This window comes from Bidens hawaiensis, unplaced genomic scaffold (genome assembly GCF_021521415.1).
Source record: "Bidens hawaiensis isolate Kalapana, Puna unplaced genomic scaffold, B.hawaiensis_p1.1 tig00014899_1, whole genome shotgun sequence".
NCBI classification, from domain to species: Eukaryota; Viridiplantae; Streptophyta; class Magnoliopsida; order Asterales; family Asteraceae; genus Bidens; species Bidens hawaiensis.
In genome coordinates this window covers 57,935-72,509 of record NW_027492318.1, presented here as the reverse complement: position 1 = coordinate 72,509, position 14,575 = coordinate 57,935, and the positions used below count along the sequence as shown (strand labels likewise).

Below are 14,575 nucleotides of genomic sequence, written 5' to 3'. Positions count from 1 at the left end.
ACTCAAATTATTATTATTTAAAAAAAATATTAGACCCAATTTCAAAACATCATGGGTCAAATTTCGTTGGCCCAAAAATTAGTAGCCCGGTTGGTAAAACCCAAGAAACCGAAAACCGACAGTTTTGAAAAACCAAAAAACCGAAACTATAGTTTTCGGTTCGGTTTTAGCCCAAAACCGCACCATGCACACCCCTAGCGGTGGGATGGTGGTTAGCGGTCCCTTGCAAAATAGCAGTGTCAGATTACTATAAATGTTACTTATTACATATGCTTCACGTTTTATATATTATATAAATTTTACATGATATTAAAATTACTGTTATCTCACCGCGATAACCTATATATCTCAAATAGCAGCCCTTGATCGCTATTTGATTTTGGCCCGCTTTAACCACGTAGGTTATATCTGCGTGTTTGTCTAGATCAGTAAAAACCTAAAATCCTGGACGCCTCATTGTATGTTGATCATCCTGGCATGTGTCATTAGTTAAAACTATATCCTTACATAGCTCATAAGCTCAAATTTGTATAGAAATACATTTTTAAATTGTCTATGTTCTGCTTGAAGTTTCTTTCCTAAATCTGTAGTGCAAAGCGGTGACTGGTGAGGGTTCAGGTCAGATTATGCGCAAATGGTTTAACTTACGGGTGTAAGAGTTTACTGTTTAAACAAAAAACGCCAACTTAATTAAAACAAATTACCATCTGCCTGCCGGTTACAGGACTCAATGTCGCACAAGCGGAGAAACACACAAGACTTGTACCAATAACACAAAGATTAAACTGCATAAAACCCGAAAAACACTCAGCAACCTAAGACAAACTCAGCACGGGCTTCATAGTCCTAAGACTTACAACCAACCTCGTTCATTCAGAACTCTCCTCCTGCTCAATCAAGCGAACGACCTGAGCCACACCTTCGGCTACTTCCCTCTGGATCACACCATCTGGCATGTCGAACGTCCTCCTCTTCAAGGATAGAGATTTACCCCCTCCTGGTTGCGGGTCCACCACATCCAGCATCGCTTCCAGTTCGTCCACCATCGACCTTTTTGCAGCCCGCACTAGGATATCAGCACCCTGCTTTTGCAAACAACAATTAATATGTATCCCCTAAACTATATCTATAGCCTGCAGCATATTATCGGTTTATTACCTCAATGGCATCAACGGTGAGAAGCAGCACAATTATCTTCTCAGAAAACCTTTGTTTCTCCTCTGCATCACAAGCCACCCGACGACGATAAGAGAAGTTATTGAACAAAGCTCTGAGCTCCTTAAGCTTCCCTTTAGCAATAGCCAGCTCACGAAGAGCACGAAGAGCCTGAGACCTCCTTATCAGATATGCCCGAAAAGTCAATTGTATCAACATGGCTGCATCTCGAGGAAACAACTCCTTCTTCTTCCCTTTGTTTTTCTCCACTCTCTTAGCAAATGCCTGCAACAATTACAAACTCATACTAAGTAACACACACACACACACACACACACATATATATATACAATTTGGAATTGCTGCTGCTATCAAATGGTAACTTAGCATGAAATCTATGCACCAAGTTCGTGATCTCTATCCTTCTGTTCAATTCACATTACATTTTGCAAGCAGTAACAAGTGTTGCAGAAGTCGCTAGGCGCATAAATATATAGTTATGTACACATCCAATGAATATAATACTTGAGAATAGATTAAAATTCAAACATCTAACCTTTAACATAACAATTCAAGTACTTAAAAGCTTCTTGTCTAGTCATCTATGTCAAAACGTGTATTTGTGCCGATTTTTTTGGGCCGTGTTTCACTAATAAGCTACTGGACATATTAGGCCAAATTGGACAATTTGGACCGATTTTATCTGATTAGGACTGTTTTTAACGCATTTCACTAAAAAGCTACTGGACATATTGGGCCAAGTTGAACGATTTGGACCAACTCTATCCGACCAGGACTGTTTTTTACCGCATTTCACTAAAATGCTACTGGACGTATTGGGCCAAGTAGGATGGTTTGGGCCGATTTTGACCGACTAGGACCGATTTTGATCGACGCGAGTTTGGTGATTTGGAGTTTTCGACAGATTTTATCCAACTAGGACCGATTTCGGATTTCGACTGAGTAGCCCCTAGAGTTTCCTTTTAGCCAGAATCGAGGTGCCTGGGTCCGATTAGCGCCTAAGCGGCCGATTTTTGCAACACATTGTTACTAATTTGTTCCATAAATCAACTACAATAAAATAAACTAACAAACAGGCTATGAAGTCGATATCGCTGATGTATTGATATATCGGTTATCGATACCTTGATAAAATATCAGTACCGATAATATCGGCGATATTGACCGATATATCACCGATATTTCCGACATAGTTGTCAATAGCGAATAGCGGTAAATAGCAACGAGTCACCTATATGCTACGTAGCGAATAGCGGTAAATAGCGCCCGCTATTTCATATTTAACGATAAAGAAGTAGAAAATTTTTGAGCAAATAATTAGGATTAATATTCACAAAATAAGCTTTTACGGAGGAACTTGTGGAAGGTTCAGCTGTTTGGTCGATAAACAAGCCTCAACTTTTTATATTAACGAATAAAGCAAAAATTAAAAAAAAAAAACTAAATACCACTATAATCACGCTAAATGACCGATATTTAGTATATAGCGGCCTATAGCCGCATCGCTAGGTAGCGTGCTATAGCGCTCGCTATCATCGCTATTGACAACTATGATTTCCGATATCAGTGTTTTAAGTTTTAATTGTCACTTTTTAGTGTTCAATGTTAACGTTTTAACTCTTAATCAGTTCCTACTTGCTAAGATTGTTAGTGTTTTGCAAGTTGCAAAAGGTTAATTTTATATGATATTAAAATTACCGATATTCCATCAATATCCCGATATCTCAACTATCGTCAAGACCAATATCCGATATTTTTCCGTATTAACTGCTTAGCATGTTGGGTTCGTAGGCCTTGTTGGCCCGGTTTATTATATGAAGTCAAAAGAGGAGACGGGAGTGGGCGGTCGGGCCCAAGCCCGGCCCGGTTTAGATTTCTTGCATAATAATTTACTAACCCTAGTTCAGTCTCTATATAAACAACATTATGTACTTGCAATATTTGGTCACTCAATAAAGATATACCTAGTTGCCACCCGTGGACGTACGTCAGTTTAGACTGAACCACGTTAAATCCTCGTGTTCGTTTATTGCTTTCGTGTCGTGTTCGGTTTCGTGTGTGCGTTTAATCCTAACAAGTGGTATCTAGAGCTTAGGTTCGAGATCACACGAAGAACACGGGAACCAGTCAAGTCGTCACCAAACCTTCCGCCGCCGCCACCCTATTGCTCTAGGGTTTCGTCGTCGCAGCAACAGAATCGGAGTTAGGGTTCTGCCGCGTTACTGCTAACTGCTGCTAGGGTTTCGCTACCGCCACCAGTGCTACCATCCGTTTCTTTGTGCCGCCGCAGAAGGGTAATTGCCGGCCGTCGCGCTCGTCATCGACGATATTGTTGGGTTCTGTTTGAAAGCAATTAGTTGTTGCATCACCAACGTGTAGCGCCGACAGTTGTCTTATTAGTCGGGCAGAAGCTTGTTATCAAGGAAGAAGGCAAATTTTGGATATTAAAGTTTTGTCTTTTGTTAAGAAAAATAGTGGCGTGGCCAAGACACAAGAGACAACAACTCTGACCAAGATATGCACTTTTGACCTAGTGATTTTTTTTCTTATTTGGGCCATGGAAAACAAAGGATTCTACCCAATTGAGTTTGTTTTCTAACTTCTCGTTAAGTAGCCCAAAGTAGTTTAATTAATTTTGTGGGACAAAAGACTTTGGCAGTTTGCCAACGAAATATTTGGGTCGAGATCATATTATCCAAAGTACGAGTCAAGAACAGTTATATCAAGATCCTGTTTTAGTTGAAGAACCGTTGTCAATTAGAAGAAGCGTTAAAGAAACCAAAACCAGTGCCAACCGCGTTTGTCAGGTTTATTGTTTCAGTTTAAAGTTTCGGTTTCTGATTTACAGTTCGTTATTCCGCTGCACGTTAAATAGGTTGATTGTTTAACAGAGTTCAGTAGAACAATCGTTAAGTTCAGGCTCGTGTTGTTGTGTCTGTCTCTGTTTTTTTATCCAGTTTTTCGTTTTAGTCATTGTTATGGCAGAAGACGGAAAGGTTTCGATACAGAAGTTTGACGGACAGAAGTTTGGTTGGTGGAAGATGCAGATTGAGGCACTACTTTGTCAGAAAGACTTGGATGTAGTGTTTGAGGATGAAAAACCAGAAAAGTTGTCAGAAGCAGATTGGAAGAAGTTAGACAAGAAAGCTAGGGCTTGTATTACATTGTCGTTGTCGGAAGATGTGGCGTTTAACGTCATGAAAGAAACCACAGCCCGTGGTATGATGGACGCACTATCCAACATGTATGAGAAGCCTTCGGCAGCGAATAAAGTCTATCTTATCCAAGAGCTAGTGACAACAAGAATGAAAGAGGGTGGGTCAGTTACAACTCATATCAATAATCTTAATTCGATCTTGTCCCGCTTAGTGTCAGTTGACATTAAGTTTGATGATGAAGTTCAAGGCCTCTTGTTATTATCCTCTTTGCCCGACAGTTGGTCGCAAACAGTGACTGCAGTTTGTAGTTCGTCTACAAATATTACTTTCGATGGGATTCGAGATCTGATTCTGGGAGAAGATTCAAGACGCAGAAGTTCAGGTGAATCATCAGGCAATATGCTAGTCACAGAAGGTAGAGGTAGGGGAAAACAGCGAGGCAGTGGGAGCAGGAAGAGGAGTCAGTCTAAGACTCGTAAGGATATTGAATGTTGGGGTTGTAAAGAGAAAGGACACTTCAGGAATCAGTGTCCGAATGGTAAGAAAGAGGTGAACGTTACAGAAGACGACACAGATGACGGGGTCAGTAGTGATGAGGCTTTGGTTTGTAGTGTTGAGAGTAGCGTTGATGCTTGGGTGATGGATTCTGGTGCATCGTTTCATGCCACTCACTGTAGTGAAACGATGAAGAATCTTAAATTTGGGGATTTTGGAAAGGTTCGACTAGCGAATGATGATATTTTAGAGGTTACGGGTATGGGAGACGTTGATTTGATAACTTCAGCCGGTACTTCTTGGACTTTGAAAGACGTGAGGGTTATTCCGAGTTTGAAGAAACGTTTGATTTCAGTTGGGCAGTTGGATGACCAAGGGCACGATGTTAAGTTCGGGAAGGGGCAGTGGAAAGTAGTCAAAGGGAATCTCGTGGTTGCTCGTGGCAAGAAAATGGGTTCGTTGTATATGGTCGATATGTCACCGAAAGGAGTGGATCCAGTTTTGGTGAAAGACAAAGTCCGGTTCACAGAATCTCGTGGGCAGAAGAAGGTTCGTTTTGCAAGTAACAAACCCAGAGCCAAAGTGAAGATTCAGGATGAACGAGCTAGGAAGGTTAAATCAGTTGGGGGACATCGTGACAGTGGGAGCACAGGTCGTGTTTCAGTTACAGTTCCAGGTCGACAGTGGATTAAGAAAACCAGTATTCCAGCTGTAAAAGTCTCTCCAATGAATTACTTGCTGAATATGGAGAGTGTTTGTTCTCAGGTTATCTCAGGATCCGGTAGTTCGTTACAGTGGGAGCCGGTAGGGACAGAGAATGGGTCAGGGGCAGTTTCAGCCGTGACTGACGTGTTGGAGCTCCGGGGAGCTTCAACGGGCCTTCTGGTTAATTGATGAGAAGGCGGTGGCAACTAGAAGAAGTTTAATGTTCAGATTACAGAAGTACAATCAGGAGTGCAGACGAGAGTACTCAAGGCCTCCGAGTGGGAGATTGTTGGGTTCGTAGGCCTTGTTGGCCCGGTTTATTATATGAAGTCAAAAGAGGAGACGGGAGTGGGCGGTCGGGCCCAAGCCCGGCCCAGTTTAGATTTCTTGCATAATAATTTACTAACCCTAGTTCAGTCTCTATATAAACAACATTATGTACTTGTAATATTTGGTCACTCAATAAAGATATACCTAGTTGCCACCCGTGGACGTAGGTCAGTTTAGACCGAACCACGTTAAATCCTCGTGTTCGTTTATTGCTTTCGTGTCCTGTTCGGTTTCGTGTGTGCGTTTAATCCTAACATAGCAAACAGGCAAAATAGCAAATAAATGATGAAATCCGAAGGCCTAACAAACAAACAAACTAACTAACTAACTAACTAAACAACGGAAAGACTACGAAACAAAACCTGTTTCAACAGAATCGCCCCGTGATCCGGTTCGCCTTGGATCTCAACGATCCTCGGCCCGTTCTCTTTCTTCTTCTTCTTATCCCTATCCTTTTTATTCTTATCTTTCTTCTCTTCACTAACATCTTCTTCAACAGCAGCAGCATTTGCATTGGCAGTTGATGCAGTGAAAGTGTACTTCCGTACATCATCTCCTTTCCTTTTAATCTCAGCCGTCCATTTCCTACTCGTCTCCTTCTTCTTCCCTCCTTTAATCTCCGTCGTCAGTTTATACTTCCGATCCACACCGTCCTTCTCCCCACTGTTGATCTCCGCCGTCCACGTGTACTTCCTGTCAGCCTGTACTTTCTTCTTATTCTCTTGTTGTTCCAACACATCACCAAACCCTAGCTCGAGTGCTGACACTCGATCGGCTAGTGACTTCAGGTACAGTTGCTCTAACCGTGTGGCTGTAGTAGGTCGCAGGCGTCTTGTGGTGGTTATAATCTTACGAGTGATGACGTCATCAAACGGAGAAACGAGATCGAGTGATGGAAAGCTAAGAGCTAGATCAAGCTCAGTGGTGGTGATGGATTCGAATGGGAAGAACGTAGGGGTGAGAGGAGCAGTGTAAGGTGATGGATATGAGTCGGTTAGTAAGTAATCGATGACGTCAAGCTTGCTGAATCGGCTCATGGTGGAATAATTCAATGGCGGATGTAATGATACTGATTGAGAGAGACAATGAAGAAGAAGATAATGATAATAAATAATTAAATATGAGTGAGAGTGGTGGAGTGGTGTGCTTTCAAAGAGTTTAGATTACCAATGATGTTTGGAATCTCCCCTTCAAATTTATTGTTTGATAGATCGACAATCGTGTACTCAACCAAAAGTCGTGGGAAATTTTGATCCACTCCTTTCAACGCACAAGTGATAGAGTAATACTTGCCACCTATGTATAAATATTCTGGTTCTTTGTTCTTTATTTCCACATTCTTCATGGCATTGAAATTTTGAAAGTATTGTGTAGGGAGTTTGCCTACAAACCCATTATGAGATAAGTCAAGAACTCGCAGACTTGGAAATGGGAAATTAACAAAGGAAGAGGGTACAATGCCACCATGAAAATTGTTTGATCTGAGGACGAGAACCTGTAAATTGTGAAGATCTCCTAACCAACCCGGGAATGTGTCATTTAAGTGGTTGTTTCCCAAATCAATTACACTCAATTGTTTACATTTGTTTAAAGAAGTTGGCACCTTTCCTTCTAACTCATTTCCATTCAAAATAAACCCTTGTAATTGGCCCCAATCCTTGTATACATTTGGAATGGTGCCAGCTATTGAGTTATTTGAAAGATCCAAAAGTACCAACTGATTTCCTCCTATCTCCCCTACCCAATCAGGAATGTGCCCATGTATATCATTTCTTGACAGATCTAAGTAATAAAGAGCTGTCATGGATCGAATGGATGCCGGAAACACCTTTAGACTGCAAGAGGCCAAACTTAAGGACCTAAAATTAGGATTGACATAATGATTAGCATTATTGGTGGTAACAGATATACCACTAAATGACAGAATGAGTGTATCAAGGTTTGTGAGGCTTGATAACAATGTATCCAACTCCCATTCACCTGTAAAATTATTATATGAAAGGTCTAGGGAAGTGAGGTTGGTGAGGCTTGATAACAATGTATCCAACCCCCATTCACCTGTAAAATTATTATATGAAAGGTCTAGGAAAGTGAGGTTGGTAAGCCGTTGAAATGTTTGCTGGATGGGGCCATTATCAAGCACATCAATCTGCCCGCTTAATCGATTGTTAGAAAGGGATAATACTCTTAAAGAAGAAAGGGTAAACAATGAAGAAGGTAATGTTCCAGAAAGCTTGTTATATGATAAATATAGATATTCAAGGGATCTAAGGTTACCTATGGATTTGGGTATCTCTCCTGATAAGCTTGTGTATAACAGATCCAATCCGGTTAAAGATTTGAGATTGCCAATTGGTGCAAATACAAACGGAGACGAGTAACGCGGACAACGGGTCGAGCATGTTCAAAGGAAACTGTTTTTTTACCATGTTACGATTGGTTTTGGTTATGGGTGAGTAAATTCAGGACCGTTACTGATTGGTACCGGTATCAAAGTTTTGAGTTTCGGTATTGGTATGATACAAGTGCAAGTACATGTACGGTACGGTACCGTTATTTCCCGAATTTTATCTTAAATACCAGTACCTTTCAGTACCGGTACCAAGAATTTGTGATTTTCGAGATCAGGTGTTTCGGTGCCGGTACGGCACCGATCTCATCCTTAGTTTTGGTTTGAGTTTTGACCGATTTTTGCTTGGTTTCGGTTTGGTTAACCGGTTTGGAACTGGTTTTGATGGAAAAAAAATTATAAATTGGTCTCAAACCTAGAGTTTCAGTCGATTGCAAGCCGGTTTTTATATAATCAATTTCAAGATGGTTTGGTTACGGTTCGATTTATGATAGTAACGAATATTTTATTTTGAATAAAACTTTGTTTTATTACTCTTGTTTAATAAAATTATTATACTAAGAATAAAAAAAAAAGATATTACATATCATTGTGCATTTAAAACTTTATTTCATCCATTTAAAACTCCATTGTAATTGTTTGGATGTTTTCAAAATATAATTAATTGAAAATTAGAGTATCTACTAGTAACTTTCGTTTTGCTCCGTTTTAGTTGCATAAAGTTAGTGTTTTGATACATAGCAATTTTGTTTTTTTATAGGTAAAATATCTGCAGTCTGCGGATCACATCTGCAGATTACTTGTAATCTTAACATTTTCAAAAGTATGCAACGGTGTAATCATGGGTAGAACACTTGCAATCTTAACATTTTCAATGTTTTATAATGATACGTTGATGGTGAGATGTCATGTAATCTTAGGTAGTGAAATATGAGGCGTAATTATCTACAAACGAGTCTAGGATTGAACTTTTTGGAAGGCATGTTTTGTCATTGGCTTTCTGACTTGTATATGTTGAACGATCCTTTCTTCATTCTCTCTAAATACTACACACTCAATATACCATGTAGGACGACTGACACGCATCATTATCGAATTGGAGGTTAGGATATGTAGTTTAGACATGAAGAGTTTGCTTCGTCACTAGATTTCGATTTACATGTTTTGAGCCATAACAACTCGTATTTATCCCACTTTTCGAGACCTGAAAAGCAAGTTTATACTTGAAGAGAACAAGAGTACAAAACGTGTATAAGATGAAAGAGTGATACTCAAAACACTCAATTATGAGTTGTGTAATTAACACAACCCTCCACTAAGGAGGACTATTTTCACACTCACACTTATATTCCATTTTTGATATACAACCAATGTACCAAATTGGTCGTGCTATTATATATAGTTGTTATGGTATAACCGTGTCAATTTAAAAGATCAAGGATTAGTTTGTGATTTTATTCTTTTAAAACATATTTTCCAAAATAAAAATCATACATAGACAAGAGAATCTTTTAGTACGGTGGTGATTTTCATCAATGTGATGCATGTGGGTTCTTTTTGTCCTTTTGCTCTTTGAGAGAACACCTCCCACCTACTCCAAGTCTCCAAAGTCCAATCTCACATGCATCAAGTATCATAGTGTTCCAATGTGTTGTGGTTTGTTAATATGCAATGGATTTTATGCATATTAACAATGGATTGTATTGTCTAGTATATGCAATGGATTTGTATTGTCTAGTGTATGCAATGGATTTTATGCATATAAAATAAACGCAAACTTCTACAAACTATGGATTGGACATTACTTATATACATTATATACAAGATCGTTTCCGAGAATTTTTATGAATTACATGACTTGAAGCGAGTAAATGAAATATGACCCTAAAATATGAATTATATAATATATAATTTTTTTTAGAAATTTCGGGTCCTTCCTAGAAGAATTGGTCATGACGGTCACCCACATCGCCCCACCCTAAAGCCGGCTCTGATTATATATGTGAAGAGGTAGGTCCCAGCAGAGCCCAGTTGGACCCGCAAGACTCACCTTAAACAGGGACGTCTGCGCATAAACCAACTGGATCCGCAGGACCAACCATGCTCAGAGACGTGACGTCCTTACGCGCAGTACGCAAGCTGGTCCCGCAGGAAATGCCTCCCAATGGTGAAGGACTCCGCCTGTCCCCGCAGCCTCGGATACAAGCCATTAGGGAAGGCCACCCGCGCAGCAAGGCTACACGCACAAGGCGCTTAGCTCTCAATCATTCAGTGTCACCTGAAGGAATGAGCGAAGCCGGGAACAATCCCGCACAAGGGCGGGAGGGGGAATACTCCCGCCCAAATAAGCCAGTCCGTACGATACGGGAAGATCTTCTGTACTGTACCTGACGAGGTATGGGAAAAAGATCTGACTAAAGATACGACAGCTTATGGACAACAGTATGGCGAGCAGCATGCTCCTACACTGTATGTCACTATTAGCCGCTGCCTACTCACCAACTCTTGTCATACCACGTGCGTAGCCGACAGTTGGTGGAAAAGGAATAGTATACAGCAGGCCTGGTCTCTATCAGCCGCTACCTACCCACCAACTACCAGCAGGGCACGTGCGTAGGCTACTGTTGGTGGAACAGGAACACTGTTGCAGCCGGCCATACCTCCTTGGAAACCTACCTTCGGCTATAAATACCACAAATGGTATGACCATCTCATCTTATCACATTATCATCATATCTTATCTTATATCATCATATTATACCTGATATCTGCCCTAGCAATCTCTTAATATACTTTTATATTTAAAGAGAAATCTAGTCTGATTCTCACGTCGGAGGGTGGTCACAAGGAGGAACCCCCCCTTCTCAGTGACGAGCTCACGGTGTCTGTTTTGCAGGTTATCAGAGGAACCATCTTCTAAGGGTCTAACCCCTCGTGGGAAACATCTATCTAACCCCCAGGTTACCAGTAATCTGTCCGGGGTCCGGTTAGTGTTTCTTCATTGGCGCCATCCGTGCATAAAGCTAGAACTTTATTTTTCTCCAGTTTTTTCAAACTTCAACAAAGATGGTTAGAGAAATTCCGGTAACCAAAACCCCAGCTACTGGGGGGAATACCGGTAACACAGTTTTTACAAACACTACCCCGGTTACCCAAGCCGGGGCAAGTGAAGTAAATTTTACAAACACTACCCCAGTTACTCATGCTGGGGCAAGTGCAGTAAATGATCGCCTACTGGGATCCACTGATACCCAGGTTGAGAAACGAAGACTCCCCCGCCAAACTCTCGATGAAGTTAAGGCATGGGCGGAGGCACGACAAAAGGAATTCCAGGCTGAGTTGGACGAACGCTTGCGTTCCGTACAACAGGCCGACGAATTCGAATACTGGGAGGATGACTCGGAGGAATCCGACTCCGACGCGAACCCTCGCCATAGGGCAAAAGGGAAGCGTAAGGAAATGGAATCCCAACCGAAAAGGCATTTTGGACAAGCCTTCAAACCAAAAAGCACAGGTGGAAGTCCACGAGACTTCTCCAAAACGTTCAGACCAAACGTTGCAAATGCGGGAACGTCCAAATTTGCAAGGGACATTGCGGAAGCAAATCGCCCCAAAGAGTGCCAAACAAATGCCTAACATAGGCACATATGACGGTATATCTGATCCAGACGATCATTTGAACAGGTTCATAGCGGGGGCAACCGTCAGCAATTGGACGGAACCCACGTGGTGTTACATGTTCCAAATGACGCTCGTTGGGGCTGCTAGAGCTTGGTTTGATCGTCTACCGGTCAACCACATCTACGACAGGGCAGACTTCCAGCAGAAGTTTAGCCAACACTTCAGCCAGCAACGAAAGTATACCGAGGAGCAATGGACAATCCTCAAATGCATACGAGAAGAAGATGAATCTCTGCCAAACTTCATCACTCGCTTCAACTCAAAGAAGCTAAGTTTGGGCAATATCAGCGAAGATCTTGTTCGCGCTGCCTTCATCCAGGGCGCGCATGACCCAGAGCTCATCCGCACCCTAACGGGTAAAGATGGCATGCCATCCACATGGGATGCCATCATGACAGCAGCAAAACGCTATGCGGAAACGGAGAAGCAACTGGGTAGAGATCTCCCACAGAGCACAAACCTCTACACTCAGAAGACGAGAGAAGACAACGTCCTCACCGCCCGACTAAATAAAAAGCGGAAGCAAGGCATTTGGCAGTCAAGGGTAAACCTTGACACCTCATCCGGCTTGCAACATCGATTGGGCGGAAGGGATAATGCACAGCCGCACCGGAACTCCAGATGGACGCCACTCACCAAAAGCGTCACTGAGATATTCGCCACTGAAGAGCTCCCGTGGCCAAAGCCTCCAATAATCCGACATCGTCACGATGCTGATCGGAGCAAATACTGTGACTTTCACAAGACAAAAGGCCACAACACTGAAGAATGCATAGACGTAAAAGACATGGTCGAAGCATCTGTCAGAGATGGGACGCTCGCGCACCTCGTGGCGCAATAAAGGCTGAGCAGGCGGGTGCGTGTATAACCCCATCTGGGGAAAACACGAATAAAAATTCCAGCTTCAATGTCGAGACTACATGCTGCGTAAAGAACGAGATCCCGAACCAGGTGCGTATCGGCTCGATGGCACTCCCATCCCAACAACATGGAAGGGAGCTCATTTACACAGTTTGCATGTAAATCAATTCCAATTTGTAAAGAAAAGGCCAAGAGCCACTTCTAATGGAAATGATTCTCTTTAGAACATCGAAGCTGATAATTTTACATTTATACTTTTCTGAACACTAATATGCCGGCTTTCACCGCATAATTACGTGAAGAATCGTGACATGGGGAAGACGGCAAAAGACCGCATAAACCCAAAAAGGACAAAACCTTCACGCAGGTCAGTTGAAGGGGAAAAGTTCAGCACCCAAAAATGAAAGTGCCGGTCTATCCGCACGAATCATAATGAGGAAACTGAATAATAACCTATCAACAACCGCGCGTCGAACGGTTAAACTATGCAACACTGGTGACGGCATTCACATTACGTGAAGTCGTTGCGTGGGAAGGCGGTCCTACCCGCACGAACCCAATAACGTGACAAACCTTCACGCAGGTCAGTTGAAGGGGAAGAGTTCAATTATCCCATTAAACGAAAGTGCCGGTCTATCCGCATGAATCATGAAAGGAAACTGAACACTAACCTATTGACAACCGCGCGTCGAACGGTTCAAAACAAAATTCTTAAAAGGATGAGGAAAACCTACACGCAGGTCAGATAAGGGTAAAGTTTTGCCATCCTACTAAGTGCAAGTGACGGTTCTACCCGCACAATCACGAAAGAGGAAGCAAAACTTCACACCTATTATCAACCACGTTCAAAGGTTAACTTATCCTCAAAGGATGAGGAAAACCTACACGCAGGTCAGATAAGGGTAGAGTTTTGCCATCCTACTAAGTGCAAGTGACGGTCCTACCCGCACAATCATGAAAGAGGAAGCAAAACTTCACACCTATTATCAACCACGTTCAAAGGTTAACTTATCCTCAAAAGATGAGGAAAACCTACACGCAGGTCAGATGAAGGTTAAAGTTTAGCCATCCTACTAAGTGCAAGTGACGGTTCTACCCGCACAATCACGAAAGAGGAAGCAAAACTTTAACCCATTATCAACCACGTTCAACAGGTTAACTTATTCTAAACACTTGGAAAATTGCTAATTTAAACTAAGTATGCAAGTCATAAGTTTATAAAGCAAGAAACCCAAAGAAGGAAATAACAATCTTATACGCAAAAAGATTTGTATTTCACAAACGAATTATTACAAGAATGGCCGGGTAACTACCCGCCTACGAAAAGAAAAAATAAATACATCTGTACAAGACTATCCTAGCAATGGGAAGGGATCTTCAGGATCAAGCTTCAGGGCCGCTTCCACTTGGACCCGCTCCATCAGAAGAACGGGGCGGTTCGAGGAAAGCTTTAAGGATAGCTAACCCATCATCAGCAGCATCTACTTGGTTCACCTTCTCCACCACCGGATGCGGGAAGGCGGCGTATTGATTTACTGCTTGGTCATATATGGCTTCAGTATCAACATTGTACAAAGGGAAGTTGGAAGGCGGGAAGCCTTTCTCAACGAACCCTAGACCAAGCAGGAAGCCGGCCCGTTCCCCATCCTCGTGAGAAGCGTTGAGGGCTGCGCTCATGGCATCATCGTAAGTAGTCTCTAAGAAGACCCGATGCACAACCTACAAAGAAAATACAAGTGTCACCTTTTCTATGTACAAAGGAAAGCGTGAAGACGTAAAGCTAAACATACCTGAGTCAACGCTTCTCGAAGAAGCCATT

General features: G+C 42.0%; 2 protein-coding genes across 2 annotated transcripts; both read right to left on the bottom strand.

The window, feature by feature from the left end:
- Positions 1-670: 670 nt before the first annotated feature.
- On the bottom strand, positions 671-6,901 carry LOC143547976 (uncharacterized). Its single transcript, XM_077039254.1, has 3 exons — positions 6,227-6,901; positions 1,159-1,440; positions 671-1,082 (listed from the first exon to the last, which is right to left on the bottom strand). Exons 1-3 carry the CDS (start codon positions 6,899-6,901, stop codon positions 870-872), a joined length of 1,170 nt encoding a protein of 389 aa, XP_076895369.1. The 3' UTR covers positions 671-869.
- Positions 6,902-6,978: 77 nt separating this feature from the next.
- LOC143547988 (receptor-like protein 9DC3) lies at positions 6,979-7,668 on the bottom strand. The gene has a single exon (XM_077039267.1). The coding sequence runs from the start codon at positions 7,666-7,668 to the stop codon at positions 6,979-6,981; it is 690 nt and encodes a 229-aa protein (XP_076895382.1).
- Positions 7,669-14,575: the final 6,907 nt, after the last annotated feature.